Raw genomic sequence first — 12,526 nt, 5'->3', positions numbered from 1 at the left:
GCGTCCTCCCTGCTCTTCTGGCTTTCAGTCTCCACTTTAATACCCCTACTCCTCTGACCATGCCCCTCCCCCCCACCACACACACACCTCAGAAGCCTCCCAGAGCTCCCACTGCCCCTGGGTTTGCGATCACATGCTTCCCTCTGAACTCCTCCTCATCAAACCCTTCCCTGCACCAGCTGCAAGCCTTTCATCCACTCTTCCTTCCCCCTTCCCCTTGTCTATATTCCCCTATCTCCAGGGTCTTCCTCCTCCAGGCATCTCCAACAACTCACTGAAACGGTGCTCACAAAGGCCAAACACCGAGCACCGGCTTTTCTAAATTTACCATTTGGTAAAACCTTTGTCAAAGTGATGAGAGGATACCAATTTGTGCTGAATGGATTGGGGAGGCCTAAGATGCCCCCCAGGAGCCAGGCTCCCCAGGGATGGGGGTTTTCGGTTTCTGCTTTTAGCTCCCAGTGCCACCTGCAGGAGCTGGGGCAGAAACAGCTGGTGGAAGTAAAGACAAAATGCAAGCCAGTCCACTGAAACGCCACAGAAAATCTTCCAAAGTTGGCAAAACCCAAGCCCTCCCAATACAAATGGTTGCAATTCTTTACAATGGGTAAGAAAAAGCAAGTTTTGGTAAATATGGTGCATCTGGCTAAGGCTCATCGACAAACTGATCTTTCTGCTGATCTGCTTTCTTCAAACTGACCTGTTACTTTAATAACAAACCCCCTCCCCCGCCTGTCATGTGGAGCCTCCTGGGGCTCCCAGGGGTGCACTTTGAGAACCATGGATCCAGTTCACTTTTTAGGCTGGGATGGTGAGGCCAGGAGAGAGAAAGTACATGCATCACGGGCCAGCAAGGGAGATGCCAGTCCAGGCAGCCTGCCGCGGGCCCCTTACCTGTGACAGACCCAGATAGATGGAGACGGTCTCGGAGATGTAGAGGAACTTCCCTTCCTGGTTCAAGGCAAACACGAAGCCATCCAGGGACTAGGGTGGGGAGAAATAGGGAGAGGGGAGAGGAGGGCTGGGCATCTGTCCAGCAGGTAAGTGGTAAGACATTCTGAAATCTGGCTCGCCACCTAGGATGGATTAATCTGGGGCGGGGGAGGGGCTTTCGTGGCCGTGGGAAAAGGCGGGCAGGAGCGGGGAGCCCCGGCCTGATGCTCTCATGGGGTGGATGCTGGAGCAAACGGTGCCGCTCTCCGGAGGTGGCCACCAGGTGGCAGCAAGGAACAGCAGGCCGGGCAGGGGCCTCACCTGCAAGATGTGTCCTCCCAGGTGCTGCTCGAAGACCTCAGACACCAGCGCCACGGGGCCCCTGTGGCCTGGGGCTGGGGACAGAGGGAGGGGTGAAGCCGGAGCCTGTTGGTAGGCCCCCATTCGAGCCAGCCTACAGATCTCCCTCTCTTCTCCCCAGTCCTGGAGCCGTCTTGGGGCGCTGGGGGAGAAACCTGGGCTCGTGGGGAGGGGTGGGAGGGGCGGAAGCGGGCTGAGACGCACAGACAGACGCCAGAGGACGCAGGGAGCCGTCCATCCACGCATCCATTCAGAAAGTCTCCCTGAGCCCCGGCTGGGCAGCAGGCCCTGTGCTGGGGACACAGAGGCGGCCCGGACGGCCTGCTCTTCCCCTCACGAGGCACCGGGGCCAGGGGCAGACACACCACACGCAAGCAACTAGCAAATATAGAATTATCATACGTGCCAGGGCCATGAAGGATTGAAAAGGTGGTGTGAAGTGAGGCCTGTCGTGGGAGGGGGCATTTGAGTTCAGACCCAAAGGATGGCAATGGGACAGACTGAAGAGGAGAGAGAGACAGACAGAGAGACATTTGTACAGAGAGCCAGAGAGAGTAAGAGAGACAAAGAAACAGATATTGAAAGACAAAGACACCAGACAGACAAGCAGTTGGACAGAGAGACATACAGAGGGATACAAGGAATAGAGAAAGAGAGAAGGACGTTGCAACTCGACAGAAAAAGGACAAACAGGGGTGCCCGGCTGGCTTAGTCCGTGGAGCAGGTGGCTCTCTCTTGATCTCGGGGTCGTGAGTTTGAGCCCTGCATAGGGTGTAGAGATTACTTAAAAATAAAATCTTAAAAAAGAAAACCAAAACCCCAATGAAGTGTCACCTCACACCCACTAGGATGGCTAGAGTTCAAAGAGAAATGTTGGCGGGGATGTGGAGAAATCAGAATCCCTGTGCATTGCTGGTGAGAGTGGAAAATGATGCAGCCGCTCTGAAAAACAGTATGGAGGTTCCTCAATAGGTCACATATGGGGGCGCCTAGGTGGCTCAGTCCATGAAATGTCTGCCTTCGGCTCAGGTCCTGATCTCGGGGTCCTGGGATTGGGTCCTGCTCAGCGGGGAGCCTGTTTCTCCCTCTCCCTCTGACCCTCACTCATTCTTTCTTTCTCTAGTGCTCTCTCTCTCTCTCAAATAAACAAATAAAATCTAAAAAAAAAAAAAAGTCACACATAGAATCACCTGCCACACAACCCAGCAATTCCGCTCCTAGGTATATACCCCCCAAAGAACTGGGAGCAGGTGTTCTAACAAATATTCTACACAGATGTTCACAGCAGCATGATTCCTAACAGTCAAAAGGTGAAAACACCTCAAAGGTCCATTACCTGATGGACAGATAAATGAAACGTGCTATATTCATACAGTGGAATATTATTCAGCCAGGAAAATGAATGAAGTGGGGACACATGCTCTAATGCGGATGGACTCTGAAAACATTATGATGGGGGCGCCCGGCTGGCTCAGTCGGTGGAGCATGCGACTCTTGATCTCAGGGCCATGAGTTTGAGCCCCACATTGGGCATGGAGCCTAATTAAAAATAATGTGAGAACATTATGCAAGACCCAAGAGGTCACACACTGTGTGATTCCATTTCTGTGAATTGTCCAGAGCAGGCAAATCCATAGAGACAGGAAGCGTTGGTGATTGGAGGGGGGGATGGGGAGTGTCTGCTAATGTGGACGGGGCTTTTTGGAGGGCGATGAAAATGTTCTGGAACCAGATAGAATGGTGGTTGCAAAACCCTGTGACTGTACTGTCACTGAATTGTACACTTTATTTTATTTTTTAATTTAATAAAGCCCACTGCAGGGCTTGAACTCACAACCCTGAGATCAAGACCTGAGCTGAGATCAAGAGTCAGATGCATAACTGACTGAGCCACCCAGGTGCCCCCTGTACATTTTTTGAAAAAGATTTTATTTATTCATTTGAGAGAGAAAGAGAGAGAGCACAAGCAGGGCGAGTGGGAGAGGAAGAAGCAGGCTCCCTGCTGAGCAGGGAGCCCAATGTGGGGCTCAATCCCAGGACCCTGGCAGATGCTTAGCCGACTGAGCCACCCAGGCGTCCCCACTGTGCATTTTAAAATGGTGAATTTTGGGGTGCCTGGGTGGCTCAGATGGTTGAGCGTCTGCCTTCGGCTCAGGTCATGATCTCAGGGTCCTGGGACCGAGCCCCGCATAGGGCTCCCTGCTCGGCGGGGAAGCCTGCTTCTCCCTCTCCCACTCCCCTTGCTTGTGTTCCTGCTCTCACTATCTCTCTCTGTCAAATAAATAAATAAAATTAAAAAAAAAAAAAAAAGCTCTGTAAGAACAGTTTTCCTTGGGGCACCTGGGTGGCTCAGCCGTTAAGCGTCTGCCTTCGGCTCAGGTCATGATCTCAGGGTCCTGGGATCGAGCCCCACATCGGGCTTCTGGCTCAGCGGGGAGCCTGCTTCTCCCTCTCCCTCTGCCTCTCTCCCTGCTCATGCTCTCTCTATCTCTGTGTCTCAGATGAATAAATAAAATCTTTAAAAAAAAAAAAAAGGTGAATTCCATGTTATATAAATTTTACTTCAATTAAAAAAAAAAGTTTTAAGGGGCACCTGGGTGGCTCACTCGCTTATGCATCGGCCTCTTGATTTTGGCTCAGGTCATGATCTCAGGGTCATGAGATCGAGTCCCGAGTGGGGCTCTGCACTCAGAGGGGAATCTGAGATTCTCTTTCCCTCTCCCTCTGCTCCACACCCCCACTCTCTCTCTCTCTCTCTCAAATAAATAAATATTTAAAAAATATTTTAAAAGGGATAGGGACAGACATGTAGACAGAGAAATTCAGAGACAGACGAAGACAGAGAGACGTAAAGAGATGGAGAGAACAGAAAGGAGGTGCTCAGAGAGACATTGAGTGAAAGAGGGTGACTGACAGAAGGACGTGGCAAATGAGACCAAGGGCAAAGAGAGACCCAGCCCCCTGACCCAGCCCCCAACAGGCAGGAGCAAAGGTGGGAGAGTGTGTGTGTGGTGGGGGGTTGGAGCCTGTTTCCACAGGGACCCTCTCCCTGACCCCATAGAGAACCACCTCCCAAGGGATCCTATGTCTGGATTGGGGAGCCAGGGGATTCAGTGACCTTGAAGGTCGCCAGGTCTGGTGCCAAGCCCCAGGGCTGGCCCTCCCTGGCTGTGTGCCCTGGGCCCAGTCCGTTCGCCTCTCTGTGCCTCAGTTTCCTCCTCTGTCAAGTGGCTTTGCAAAGAGCGCTGACCGCACTGGCTGGTTGAGCATTCGGTCAGCTTAAGGAACAGAAAGGGCCCAGCACCCGCCGGGCACAGGACAGGTGCTCCCAGCCGCAGAGCAGGGATTAGCATTAATAGTGTGATTACTATTGTTATTTCCAGACCATCAAAACACCAGGCAGCCAAACCCCGTCCGCGCGCCCCCCTCGGGACTCGGGTGGGGCCCCCAGCCCCGCCCCCAGCCCCCTAACGTCTTGGCCACGCCTCCTTCTCCCAGGAGCACCTCCCGCTGTTCGCACCCTTTTCCCACCCCTGGCTGGAGCTCCAGGAACAATAAATGGGGTGGGGGGTTGATGGGGACCCCTCCCCCGAGATGCAGCGCGAACCAGCCGGGTGACAGGCAGGAACAATGCCGCCTGCTAATAGTCGCAATTTTCCCCTGTCATTTTTGCTAATTCCTTCATTTTCCCGCTCACAGGATCAGCCCAGGTCAGACTGAACGTCTGCAATTAACAGCCTTAATGGGCACGTCGGACTGGGGGTGCGCAGGGGGAGGGCTCGCTGTTCCCCCATTGGGACGGGAGCTTTGGGGTAGGTTCCCATCACTGACTGATGCATCTTATCACCCCCTGCTTCCCCCTCCCCAAACCCAACTCCGCAGCCTCCTCCCCCTGGGTTCCCGCCTCTCCAGGCAAATGCCTCAACTCCGCTGTCCCCCAAATTACGCACGTGGCTCTTTACTGCTCCCAGATCTGCCCCCTCCTCACACCCAAACCCCCAACCATCACTCAGTCATTCAATAAACATTTGCTGCGTTTCTCATTGGAGCCTGACTGCTGGAGAAAAAAAAATTGTCCCAGTTGTCATCACAGAGTGGGGACTGAGGGGAGGTGGGGAGAAGGCCGCTCCCAGGTCTTAGGGGTCTGGTCACCTCCTATTCTCAATTGGCCTGAGAGAGAGTCACTGTCTGGGGAGAGGGAAGCCTGGCTCCCTGGGGGCAGGCCTGAGGGCCTCTGCACTCACCTCCTCACGGGTCTCCCTGCTTCTACCCTCACACCCGCCACCTCCGGCTCCCATCCCACTTGGGCTAACAGCTAAAGTCCCCACCAAGGCCCACGAGGCCCTGCAGGACCTGGTCCTTGCTGTCCACTCCCTGCCTCACCTACTCCTCTCTGGACGCCTTGGCCTCATTATGGCCTGCACCCAGCGACCTGATTCCTGCCTGCCTCAGGGCCTTTGCACTTACTCCCTCGGCCTAGACTGCTTTTCTTCCAGCTTTTCTCAGGCTTGTGTCCTCACCTCCTTCCTCGCCTCCTTTGAGCTCAAAGGTCCCTTCCTCAGAGATGCTGTGCCTGATCTGTGAATGAAAATGTCAACCCTCCTCCCCTCACTCTGTTCCACAGTCACCCAACAAATATTTTGCAAGCCCTTACTGTGCCCCAGGCACTGTTCTAGGCTCAGGGAACAAGGTGTCATGGGGGAGAGACACAATGAACAAGAGAAAGAAGAAATAGCGTCGGATGACAATAGGTCCTTTGGAAAGAAATAAAACAGGAAAGGGAGACAGGGAGTGCTGGGGGCAGGGCTGTTGTCAGTGTTCATAGTCAGGGAAGGCCTTCCTGAAGAGCTGACATTTGGAGGGAAAGAAGTTACTGCGGGAGGGCACAGCAAGTGCAAAGGCCCTGAGGTGGGAACGTGTCTCTCTGAAGAACAACAAGGTAGCCAGAGTGTGTGTGTGTGTGTGTCTGTCTGTGTGCGGCAGGGGGTGGGAGGGAGTTGAAGAGGTGAGAGGGGTAGAAAAATGAGATCAGAGAGGTGGGGGGCAGTGGGCCTCCCATGAAGGATCTGTAGGCCCATCCTTGAGGTCAGGGACTTTGTCCTGTTCCCTGGGGTGTCCCTAGAACAGGGCCTGGCCCAGGGAAGGTGTTCAGTGGGTGTTGAATGAATGCTGACCACTGATGCAAGATCCAGGCTCTCTCGTCCCTGGACTCAGAGGTCCCGGGCTAGCCTTCAACATCCATTGTGCTGTTTTACAGCCAGCCGACCAAGGCCCAGAGGGAGACTGGGACCTCCAAGGTCCCCAGAGACCTATGAACAGGCCAAGTTGGGAGGCTAAGAAGGTGCCCCCTGAAGCCAGTTGGAATCTCAGCTGGGCCCAGGCTTGGCTGACGATGCCTTGGGCAAATAGCTTCACCTCTCTGGGGCTCAGTTTTCCACTTCTATAAAATGGAAACATCGCTTTCCTCCTGATGTTTTTTGAGAGGATTAAGCAAGTTTTGTGGGTTTTTTTGTTCTGTTCTGTTTTTGTTGTTGTTGTTTTGCGTGTTATTTTATATAGTGCTCCAGACAGTCTGACATGCATTGGACATGTTTGCGATTATAATTGAGGAGGACACGGGAGCACCCTCCCCTTCGGAGAGTGGGAGGCAGGCACCCTGCTTTGCTCTCTGACTAGCTAAGACGCTGTCCTCAGTTTCCTCGGGGGTGGGGGTGGGGGTGGGGATTATGGAAGCAGGCCCTTGACCTCTTGCTGGGGACCCTGTGAAGGAGACACCTCCAAATTCCTACTCTTGGGGCTACAGGAGGGAGTCCACACAGTACCTCCAACACATACTGTCCTGGACCGGGGCGGGGGGGTGGCGGGGGGGGGGCTCCGGGGAGTAGAAGCTGGGGGCGTCGACCAAGTCCACGGTCTGCCCCCTCAGGGCCGTGTCCTCAGCGGGCGCGCATCCCCTTCAAGTGCCCAGCCAGGCGGGGGTGGGGGGGTGGGAGCTGGCCGCCGGAGGAGCTCTCGGCACCCCCTCCCTCCCTTTCTCTCCCCGCGTTCGGGACAATAGACAAGATGTTTATCCCCCGCCGGCGCACATGTTGTTCGCGGTAATGACAGTAATCAGCGGCGCTAATGCAGCATTCTCTCGGCGCCAGTCAATTCGCCTAATTACCGCCTGGGAAGCCGGATTATTTAAATTTAAATGGTGATTTATTGCGAGCTTAATCAATGCTATTTTCTCTCCCCCCCCCCTCCTCCCCTGGGACCAGGGCAGGAGGGGAATTGGAGCCCCTCCAACCTCACCCTAAGGACACCCGTTCCTCTGGTGGGGAGTGTAGCCTGGGGTGCCCCGGCCCGGTCACCTGCGACCTCGGGTTAACACGATTCATTGTCTGCTTGTCGTTGACAACGAGAAGCAGTAATACGTCAGGGTAACAGTAACATAACACTCCTAGGTATCCATCAATAATAAAGGTGAATTCTAATAAAAGGAGCTAGCTGGCTATCTGTATCTGTGTTTTACCTCTTCTATCTTTTTACATAACGTAGATTGCATTTCTCTTCTCTACTTCATTATTGGGTCTTGGCTACTAGGATGTCAGTCTTGGGTGGGGGGCTTTTATCAAGCCTGTGTACGGCTGGATCCTGAGGGCTCAAAACAGTAGCTGCTTCATAAACCACAGGCCCCAACAACTCTGCAGGGTCACCACTAAGAGTCACTACGTATTGAGAGCACGTGGGTCTTTACACACGTCACCTGGTTGATTTTCACCTCAGCCCTCTGGGTGTGCTTGTGGACTTTCATCAGGATTCCCATTTCATGTGTGAGGCACAGCGAGGTCAGGTGGCCTGCCCGAGGGTCACAACGCTGGGGGTGGCCGAGTGGGGACAGGACCCAGGAGAGTCTTTCTGAAGCTCTCCATCTTACCTGCCAGCTTCTACTGTCTCCCTCCCGCTTTCCCAAACTGGGAATTCAGACTCCAGAGTCCTTGTGCTCCCCCCTGGGGCCCCTCAAGTCTGAGTGAGGGGGTTTCTTGCCCATGAGTGGATGGGGAGGCCTAGGCTGGGCCCCCCTCTGTCCCGCCCATGGAGCTGCGGGCCTTTTTTGTGATAATCACGATTCATCTCCCCTAATAAAAATAACAGCATTGGCTAGTGGTCGGATCCCTGGTGTTGCGGGGCGGGGGGGGCCCCTTAGTCGGGCCAGAATTCATGAAATCATCCCTACCTCGTGTGCCCGTTTTACAGATGAATAGACTGAGGCTTGGAGACTAGAAGTCACCCGGTTGGGGCACGCAAAAGGTCTGGCTGACTTCCAACCCCGTGCTCGCTGCCGGCCAAGGAACTGGGCAAGGGCCCTCCGGTCCGAGGGAGGGCATTGGGACCCCCGCCCCCGCGCATGCGCACTCACCGAGGCCGGCCGGTGGCCCCGCGGCCCGCAGTCCCCAGGGCGGCGCCCCGAGGGCGGCGAAGCGGCGCAGGCGGAGGTAGGTGACGCTGAGGCGCACGATGGACGCCTTGTCCAGCTGGCTCGAGATGGCTCCGGGCAGCGGGAGCAGCTTGGCCAGCTCGAAGAACTCCAGGTTCTCCTTTCCGCGCCGCGAGCGCGCCGCATTCCGGGACTTCTCCTTGCGCTGCGCCTGCAGGCTGGGCGGGCGGCGCGGAGGGGGCGTCAGCGGGGCCGCGAAGCTCCGGGGTCCGCGGCCTGGGGGAGCCCCGCCCTCGGGGCCTCGGAACCGGGCGGGACGTGGGAAGTGGATTCAACACTGGAGGTGGGGGCAGAACCTGCGTGTGAATTCTGCACCCGGCCGTGGGGACAGAACCTGGGGTGTAAATAAATTCTGGGGGGAAGGAGGTGGAAGAGGGGAGAAATTAAATGTTGGGTAGACTCTGAGGAAGGGGGGTAGGAACGGAACACGGTGGGGGTTGTTTGTAGAACAAAGGTTGAGCTACTCTGGGTAAGAAATTCTCGCTCCGGAGGGCGGGGCAGCAAGCTGAGTGTGAATTCTCCCAGGACGCCCTTGGGGGCGGGGCCACGGCCCGAGGGGCGGGGCTTTGCTCACCAGGGTCCGGGCGGGGCCTTGACCACCAGCCCAGGCAGAAAGTCCCACGGGACGCTGCGGCCACGACCTCCCCCGCACTTGACCTCGCCTCCGCCGCCACTGCTGGGGTAGGGGGCCGCCATCTCCGCGGGGGCGGCCTCAGACGGGCTCAGAGCAGCCTGCGGGACCCGAGACCCGCGTCTCCTGCCGCGGAAGGGAGCCGGAGGCAGCGCTCGGTGCCCGAGGGGGCCCCCCCGGAAGACCCGCTAGGGAAACTGAGGTCCGTGCGGCGCTCGGGGTCCCAGCAAGGAGCTGGGGCTGGATGGTGCCTCAGTTTCCCCTCCCCGGGGGCCCCGGGACGGAGCCCGCTGTTCTCACCCTGCCCGGCCCCAGGCGAAGCTCGGGGCGAGGACGTGCCCCGCCGCCGCCGCCGCCGCCGCCGCCTCCCCCGCGCCGCCCGCCAGCGCGGCCGCCTCACGCCCGCGCCGGGCCGGCTCCCGCATACCAATAGGCGCACGCGGCGCGCATACGGATCCGACCGGCCCGCGCGCTGCGTGCCAAGCATGCCCAAGCCGGGCGGGCGGGGGGCAGGCGCCTCGCCGGGGCCCAGGCGCGCCCGGCTCCTGCCCCGAGAGCCCTCTGTCCCGGGGATCCGCTCTCTTAGCCCATCCCAGGAGTCCGTTTGCCCTCATCCGCGGTGCGCCCATTTCCCTGGCTGGGCTAAGGAGGTAAGGGGGGCAGAGGGCAGGGACCCCACCCAATGCCCTGCCCAGGGACCCCCCCCCCCAGGCCCTTGGGGTGTGGCCATGTGTCCGGGCCGCCAAATCTCCTCAACCACAACTTCCTTCCCGAAGACCCGGGCGTGCGAGCCACAGCCCCCGACGCAGTGGCCAGAGCATCAGCCAGAGGACGCCCGCAGGATCGACCCGACACTCAGGGCCCAGGTGTCCTGGTACTCAGATCCTCCAGAACCAGGAACGTGTTCAATTAGGTCTTCATTCCTCCGGGACTAGGCATTAAGGATTCCCTCCCCCACCCTGCCCCCAATAGCCAGGCCGCCCCCGAGCCTCTCCAGCCAGGTGTCCAGATGCCCTAGACCTTGGTGTCCAGGTACCCAGCCCCCTATTCCTCCGGGACCCAAACATCCGTGTACTCCTTCCCCCCAACCTCAGGATACAGGCGTCCTGATACCCTAGCCCCCTGCACACTGGAGTTCCAGCCCCCTGCTTCTTCAGGACCCAGGAGTTCCCTGGCCCCTCCTGCCTGCCCCCGGGCGTCCCCTGCCCGCAGGACCCACAGCGCCCTTACCTGGCCGCGGGGCAGGCTCCGGGCGCGGCGTGGGGCCGGCCGGGCGGCGCAGAGGGGTGGCCCCATAGACCCCGGGGCAGGCCGGGCTCGGCGGGGCGCGCGGGCTGTGGCGCTCCGTTCTCCGCGCCCACCGCGGCCTCGCAGACTTGGGAGCCGCGCGGACCGCGCCGGCAGGCGGGGGCGGTGCCTGCGGAGCCCCGCCCACCTAGTCTCCGCCCCCTCGGTCCGGCCCCCGCCAGAGCCTCTTCGGCCTTTTGCTGTGGTAGGGGCTTCCCAGCGAGGGACTCTGGAGCGGCCCCGGAACCCGAGTCCGCTCCGCCCACCGCAGCTTCGGGGGTCCGGCCCCCTCCCACCAGAATGACAACCTCGGAGCCGGGGCTTCCCCATCTCGTCCGGAGTCTCCATACTCCAAACGGAGGAGCTAGCACCTTAGTCCCCCAAGAGAACCCCGAGCTCCAGCAGCCCCTCGGGCAAGGCGGGCATCCATACACCCAAACCCCGTGTAGGGGTGGAGACTTAGCCTTCAGTACCCGCGCCAGGGATGCGAATCCAGGCGTTCGAGACCCTCCTTTCCCAGGAGAGAATTTCAGGGTGTGAGCATGCCCTCCACAAGAAGGGGGCCCCCGCACCCAAGACCTCCCCCAAAGGCCAGGCTTTGGCGTCCGGACCTACCCTCTCTCAGGATACTGGGACCCAGGTGTCGGAATACCTTCAGAGAGCAGGATCCTGGGGTCTTATTGCTACAGGATTTCTATTCCTTCAGTGCCGGAGGTCCTTGGTCACGCGGCTTCCAAAAATGAAGAGGTAGACTAGACGAAGAGTGATGGGCAGCGATGCAAAGTTTATTGAGCAATATGGTACAAAGCTCCCGGAGAGGGAGGGGACCCGAGAGGGACCTGCCCTTGGAGTTTCTAAGTTTAGGGGTTTTTATGAGCTCTTTTGCGGAACTATCTTAAGCAACCGGGGTGTGCCGAGTGGTGCCAATCAGGGCTTTGACTACTCTCTGTCTACGTATTAGGTTGATGCTTACCTGGGGATGGTCTTTAGGGCTGACGTCTGGGGGCTTATGTCTTAACCGCCCCTTGCTCGTGATAGTGACAAATGCTTTGTGGTTAATTGTTTTATTTTAGGACGTTTTGCAGAAGTCATTTCTGCAAAGGCTGCAAAACACAATGCCAGCGTGGTCCTGTCTAAGCTGCAAAACAGGATGTCGGTGCTGTTTTAGCTGCCCCGAATTCCGTATTTTCTTGTTGGGGACCCTGACCCTAACTACCTAACTGACCAACTAACTCCTGACATTATCTCCTCCCCTCCCAGAGGGGGGAGGGAACGGAACACCAATATCTGAGCTCCTCCCAGAAGACCCCAGTGCAATGCAGGAAGATGGAGTCTCGGGAGAGCCAGGCAGGCAGAGAGGCCTGGGCAACCAGGCATGGGTCTGTCTCTGGTTGGACAGATGGAGAAACTGAGGCACACACCTCTGAACAGTCCTGTGCACTGGCCGATAGGAACACTTTTTTTTTTTTTTTTTTTAAAGTAAGCTCTACGCTCGGCGTGGTGACTGCAAGGTCAAGAGTTGTAGGCTCGGGACGCCTGGGTGGCTCAGTCTGTTAACCATGTCTGCCTTTGGCTTGGGTCATGATCCCAGGGTCCTGGGATTGAGTCTCGCTTCGGACTCTTTGCTCAGCGGGGAGCCTGCTTCTCCCTTTGCCTGCCACTCCCCCTGCTTGTGCTCTCTCTCTCTGTCTGACAAACAAATAAATAAAATCTTTTTTTTTAAAGATTTTATTTATTTATTTGAGAGAGAGAGAATGAGAGAGAGCACATGAGAGGGGGGAGGGTCAGAGGGAGAAGCAGACTCCCTGCTGAGCAGAGAGCCTGATGCGGGACTC

General features: G+C 57.4%; 1 protein-coding gene across 5 annotated transcripts in view; it reads right to left on the bottom strand.

Annotated features, from left to right (window-relative positions):
- NPAS1 (neuronal PAS domain protein 1) overlaps positions 1–11,302 on the bottom strand; it is a 16,767-nt gene extending 5,465 nt beyond the window's left edge. Inside the window, exons 1-5 of one of the 5 annotated variants that reach the window (XM_081807175.1) lie at positions 10,635–11,302; positions 9,348–9,530; positions 8,696–8,931; positions 1,255–1,328; positions 895–984 (exon numbers count right to left, since the gene is read on the bottom strand). In XM_081807175.1, the coding sequence (XP_081663301.1) occupies positions 895–984; positions 1,255–1,328; positions 8,696–8,931; positions 9,348–9,469 (522 nt within the window). In that variant the 5' untranslated portion in view covers positions 9,470–9,530; positions 10,635–11,302. Of the gene's footprint in view, positions 1–894; positions 985–1,254; positions 2,056–8,695; positions 8,932–9,347; positions 9,531–10,634 lie in introns of those variants that run through there. The other 4 variants (XM_081807176.1, XM_081807178.1, XM_081807179.1 and 1 more) reach the window with 4 other exon arrangements.
- Between the last annotated feature and the right edge of the window lie 1,224 nt (positions 11,303–12,526).

The sequence above is a fragment of the Leptonychotes weddellii genome, chromosome 16, assembly GCF_054177405.1.
Source record: "Leptonychotes weddellii isolate Sample4059 chromosome 16, ASM5417740v2, whole genome shotgun sequence".
Lineage (NCBI taxonomy): Eukaryota > Metazoa > Chordata > Mammalia > Carnivora > Phocidae > Leptonychotes > Leptonychotes weddellii.
The sequence above is the reverse complement of the archived record's forward strand: the minus strand, read 5'-3'. Positions and strand labels throughout refer to the sequence as shown.